Raw genomic sequence first — 6,077 nt, 5'->3', positions numbered from 1 at the left:
TGTGTCATATTGACAAACCAAGAGAAACACTAAATAATGTCCATGAACAAGGCGCAAAATGTGGCCAGATTCGAGTACTGCCTTGAATAAAACACACAACTGTTTTCTCTTTCTGTGTTATTGTTGTCGAACTCTGTTGTTTTCCTCGTAATGGTGATATTTTGATCTAATATCTTCCATATTTACAAGATATTCCATATTTCTTTTGTTTTCATACTGTAGACCACTGTCCAAAACCTCAAGTTGAAAATGGATTTGGTGTTGGACCATACAATGGGACGTTCTTCTACACCTGCAATGATAATTATAAGCTTTTAACTAAAGGCTGGTGGGCTGAAGCCAAATGTAATGCTGGAGCGTGGCCTGGACCTCTACGATGTATTGGTAATGCATCTTTAATATCTGTGACTTGATGCAGCTTCAAGGTGCTGCTGTGGAGCATTTTCAACATCTTCTAAAAAATAATTGATTGGGTTTATATAGTGCTTGTCAAGGCACCCGAAGCTCAACTCATCCACGGCACGGCAGCCACCACACTTCAGCTGTCACGGAGGAGGACTGAAAGAGCAAAGTACAGGAGAGCTCCTTCGATGGGGACCACAGGCAGATTAGAGCCATCGAACTTCTCCGCCTCCTCTCCCCATACTGTGGCTGTCACCACTTTGCCAGTGGTGTCCATTAAGTGCAAGACAGTATAGACTCTCTTGGAGACTTCTCTGCTGGTCTTTAGTGGTGATACGGGAAAACCTCCTCTGCCCTCTTACACACTCCAATCACATCGATGATGGCATCCTTGTCTCTGTTCTCCAGCTCGGTGATGGGCACGAAGTCACACTGCATGGTGGGAATGCCCTGGCTGTCACCACAGGGCACGATGGAGCTATTAGCATGGAGCATCATCTCGTAATCATTCTTCAGCATTGCGTACTATTGGCCAGTTTCAGCGTGGCCAATAGTACAGCAAGCCACGCGCGTGGCTTGCTGAAGCGATCGTTCAGGATTCAGTCCTATTTTCCAAGCGTGAAGCTGCCAGGCATGAAGTCAATGGAAGTTGTGGGCGGGGTGAAGGCGCGCCGAGCGAGGCGCTGAGGAAAAGAGAGTGCTTCTTGTGTGACCGGTTAAGCTTGAGCTCAGCTTTAGCGTGGCGTTGGCGTATGGTGTAGAACAAATGCTTACTGATGTAGTAGGGCTTGGCTTGTTCCACTAAAGGAAAAAACGTGTCCACCTCCTTGTTGAAGGCTGTGATCCTGATCTCCCCACTATCATCCACAATCTCAAAGGAGAAGAGCTTATTCTCTCCTCTAGACTTACTCAAGGTGCGGATGCTGGACTTGTTGGTGATTCGTAAATGCGTTTTTTCTTCTTCTTTTTCCCCCACGCGATTTTCAGAAAATGCTAGCATCTTCCGTCCTGCATATCAACCATAGCTGATGTTGATATATTATATTCATGCATTTCAATCATGAGGAGGACATCTGCTCGGACTAGGATGGAGAATCCCCCCCGTAGGGGATTCTTCAGGAGTCAAGACATTGGTGGTGGACTGGGGAGGTGGGTGGGGCGAAACACAGCTTCAGAGGATGGGATGCGATCAGCCCAAGTACAGTGACCATGGAGGAGAAGGATCAGGGAAAGAGGACGATGACACGCTGAGCATGGCTATAAGTACTGCCACGTCATAGCCTCGGCTTTGACGTCATTACCGACGTCATATTGGCAAGTTGAGGGGCTGATTGGCTGTTGAGGATGGGGTGAAGAGTCACACGTCACAGCGTACGTCACACTAGGATTACGCTTGCCTTAGGCTAGAAGCTGATGCCTATTGTGATATGATATGAGGTAGCGTGTCTGGTCTTCATCTTGAAACTAGGTCGAGACCAACATTTAGATTTACAATGGAATTTGATATGAATGTATATGCTCATCTTGATCCTTTAAACTAATCTCTTTTGTCTAATATTTTTGTTTGTCATAATAGTGTTGTCTGCTTTTTGTTATTGTGCAGATTTAAGACTTGTATGTATTTTATTTATTAATGTAAGGATTTGTCAGCAACAATGCAGAGAATCATTGTCAAAGGCTTTGGATCTTAGACATTTATCATTAGAAAAAGCATAGTTACAGTACAAGAAACAAGTACAGTACTAGGTGAGGAGCGAAATAACTGATAACTGATAATCATACATTCATAATGGACCCCAGGAAGATTAGCTGGTGATACAAGCATCAGCTAATGGGGATCCTTTTTAAATAAATAAATAAATAATGATTTGCCGCTGTGATTGCTAACCTTAATTATTCATAATCATATATGCTCCCTAGACAAGAAGAAATGTGTGGGAATTCCTGAGATTCCGCATGCAGTGAGAACAAACATTCCCGCTGAGTATGAAGAAGGAGCAATTATCACAATTGGTTGTGACAAAGGATACTCCCCTAGCATTGACCAAATGACTTGTCTGAAAGGAAAATGGGATCTGAACGGGACATCACTAACAAAGATCTGTACACGTGAGTCATCCATCTAATTTGACTTAATATTTTAAAAGATATTTCAAGATGTAAACATATCTATTTTAATCTCTTGCAGCTCTTGCCAAGCCCTGCAACCCCCCACCTAGAGTTGAGAATGCCGTTGTTATGGGTGCATTTCAGAAGACATATTTGCCTGAAACTGAAGTCACTTATCAGTGCCGTGATGAGTATGCCATGGAGGGAGGGAATGCCACGATCACATGCAAAGATGGTGAATGGGAAAAAAGGAACCTCAGGTGTATCGGTACGTACGTATTGACAATATCCAGAATAATTTCACATCAGCATCGTGAAACAAAGGTCAAGGATTTGATGTGTTTCAGATATGCAGTGGCATACTGATGCAGAAATAATCTCAATAATGGAGTTGAATTTAAATAGGTGGAGCAAAAGAACCACAGTTTTTCTGGTTAAGTTAGATTAACTTGGAGCCCAGTGAGCGCTTTTTGTTTCTTGTAGAATTTGTAGCTAATATGAACGAGTGAAGTAGTTCTTGTGCTCAATGCATGCATGACATTACCATAGCTCGTCTATTAATATGCGTAACCCATGCAGGTTTATCATCTGTGTGCTGCTGCTTTTAAACATAGAGCAATACAATTTCGACATGGCTCCTGCCAACATTAGATCACAGCTGGTATTTAATTGCTATGGTGAATATGGTACATGCTCTTCCATCCAATGACTAAACACAGTCTTGGTTAGCTTCCCTAGCAAGCCAGCGATATAATGCAGGAACCACTGTTGCAGAACCTCCACTGTAAAGTCTATACATGTACCTCTTTCTTCTTTCAGCACCTGCAGGTTGTGGACAACCACCAGCCCTGGCAGATGGATATACCAAGGACTCTGTGAAATCCCTGTATGACCACGGTGAAACAGTTGAACATGTCTGTCAGAGTAACTACAATCTGGATGGTCTGTCTCACAAAACCTGTGAGAATGGTGAATGGACCGGAGAGATGACATGCCTCCTCAGTAAGTTACATTTCTTTTCTTTTTTTAATATTTTATTTGAATTGTTGTAGAACAGTAAGTTACATTTCTCCTGGGGGAAAAACAACCTCAGGTTGTATACATACGTATTGACAATATCTTACTAATATAACTGGGCAGCCGATGGCACGGCGGCGCACAATTGCTTCAACTGCACGTGTGCGAAGCGACCTCGAGGGCAAACCAACGAGGCACGGTAGAAATGAGCACTGCCAGTTCAGTGGTTGAAGCAGCGAGGGACATTAGAAAGGAGCGTGCAAAATTTATATTTCCTAATAACTTCACACCAGCATCGTGAATCTAAAATACTTAATGCAGGGATTTTTCAGAAGATTTGGAGTGTTGTAATTAAGCTATGTATGCATTTCTCTGAGGCAGAAATCTCACTAAATGGATGCAGCCAAAGAACCACCTTTTTTTATGGGTCAATTAGATTGAAGCTCACTGATTAAAGCAAGGACAAAATTGAGTCTTGCATCACAAGACTTGGAGTGGAGTTAGACTCGAGTCACAATTTGAAATGCTTGAGACTTGACTCAATGCATGAGAGAGGACTTGAGACATGAGTTGAGTTGGGTTCTGGTGACTTTGACTTGTACTTTGATGATGTGAAGAAGCTCTTGTGTTTGTGTAAATTATTTGGATTGAAAGTGATGAGATTTGTTCCACCAGACGACTGAATTTAAATTATGTTTTCTTTCAGTTCCACTTCAACCGGTGGAGTTAGCTATCGATCCAGATAACACGGACGGAAGGTAAACATGGGGTCAGCTCAATGTTCCCAGGGTTTAATGTTCCCAGGCCTCAATGTTCCCCAGCTCTATACCTAGTCACCTGGAAAGTCCTGTAGAATCCTGAAAAACACCTCCTCCGGGTGAATAGAGTTGAAAATATTGCTTTAAAATGATTTAAAAAAAGAATCTCAATCAAATACAATTATAAACCTTTGTTGTGTTGTGTTTATATAGCTGTTTTGAAGCCTTCTCCCAGTAAAATAAATAAATAAATGGAAAACTGGATAATATTCATGAAATATTGTTAACTTGTGGAGAGGCACGTAATCTGAAGCCACATGGTCCATTGACACTCACACTTCCCCATTAGTGGTAGAGGGAGAGCAGTTATTCTTGTATGGAATTTAGCCTAATCTTCTAAATATGTTCTCATTGTTGTAACTCTGTATAAATATTAACCTTGTAATGTTTTTTGTCTAATGTTTTTTCCACTCTTTATCTTTGAGAAATCTTGAAAAAAAATAACTGTGTAATAACAGTGTAAGATTAACTGTGTAACTGTGTAATATTAACTTTGCCATGTTTTTTTTTATAATGTTAAAAACATGTAATTTTCCTGTCATGTTTATCTTTTGTAAAATTTGTCATTTGTGATAATTAGTCATGTGATCCATATGTATTTAACACACTTGTGAGCACTCATGACATTAGATTGAGCGAACCTGATGAAGCTCTCCGCGCCAATAAATCACAATAAAGTTATTCCACTATACTATACCATGAGTAATGTAACATGAACAATAAAATATTTATCCGTGCATGGTTACAATTTTCCTCAACAATATACAGCAATAGATACAATGCTTCATACATGTATTTTTGTCAGTTCAGTATAACCCAAGTGAAGTTTTATTGTGAAAGCTATACAGGCTACTTAGAACTGGATGCAGCATTTAGACGTGCTGTACATTGACACGTAATTCTGATCAATGCAATTGTCTGCTCTCTGGGCCGTCATGCTGATGTTGTTTAAGTCTTTAAGAGGTCAATAAAAATGGATGAGAAATATACTTTTTTGTGTGGTCTTTTTCCAATGGTGATTTAGTCATCAGCCAGAGAGAAAAATGAATTTGTCTCATGTGAGCCATACATAGTACATACAGTACTAGTAGCCTATGTCACATCTTGATATACAGGAGATCTGAGTAACAGTTCATTTTTTAAGCTAGTTGTCATTTATGTAATGGTGTTATCTTGACTTCATAATCATGAATTTCTGCCTTGTCATAAAGATGGACATAAAAATAAAATGAATGAAATCATAAAAATGAACAGCTAATAGCGGTCAAATGAGTACAGTAGAAGCAAATGGAGTGTAAATGTTTGTACATAGCCAACATGTGGAGCGAGTTCACTGCCACGAGTTGAAAGTTTTGAAACTAGTTACAAGTGACCCAGAGACCTATGGTCGAATCCTCTTTAACCAGATAAATGAATGAGAGATAAGTACAGCAGGCCTGGACTAGACACAATCTATGAGTGACTACTCCTACACACTAGCTAACACACTGCTTTTCCACCTCAGAATTGTCTAGTATTGGTTTACAACATAGCAAATAACTCTTAACAAATTCTGACATAGCACGTCGCATAACATTTATTTGCCAAGAAAAATCAATACAAAGCCTCAGTTGCATTTGCATTGTTGTTGCAACTTGCAATTGATAGGAAGTTTCAGCGTGAAAGGCAGTATAATTAGATTTGATTTTGACAGAGGCTACAATTGACAATCCAACCATATTACACTCTTCA

The 6,077-nt window shown here is 40.3% G+C and overlaps 1 protein-coding gene across 4 annotated transcripts in view; it reads left to right on the top strand.

Moving 5' to 3' along the window:
• Nucleotides 1-5,306, top strand: part of LOC310787127 (complement factor H-like) — a 15,523-nt gene extending 10,217 nt beyond the window's left edge. For all 4 annotated transcript variants that reach the window (XM_083648478.1, XM_083648476.1, XM_083648477.1 and 1 more), the window contains 5 exons: nt 223-384; nt 2,323-2,511; nt 2,591-2,779; nt 3,331-3,513; nt 4,235-5,306. In XM_083648478.1, the coding sequence (XP_083504604.1) occupies nt 223-384; nt 2,323-2,511; nt 2,591-2,779; nt 3,331-3,513; nt 4,235-4,290 (779 nt within the window). In that variant the 3' untranslated portion in view covers nt 4,291-5,306. The remainder of the gene's footprint in view (nt 1-222; nt 385-2,322; nt 2,512-2,590; nt 2,780-3,330; nt 3,514-4,234) is intronic.
• Nucleotides 5,307-6,077: the final 771 nt, after the last annotated feature.

The sequence above is a fragment of the Poromitra crassiceps genome (genome assembly GCF_964638095.1).
Source record: "Poromitra crassiceps genome assembly, chromosome: 12".
In the NCBI taxonomy this organism is placed as follows: Eukaryota; Metazoa; Chordata; class Actinopteri; order Beryciformes; family Melamphaidae; genus Poromitra; species Poromitra crassiceps.
This window is presented reverse-complemented; position numbering and strand designations above follow the sequence as displayed.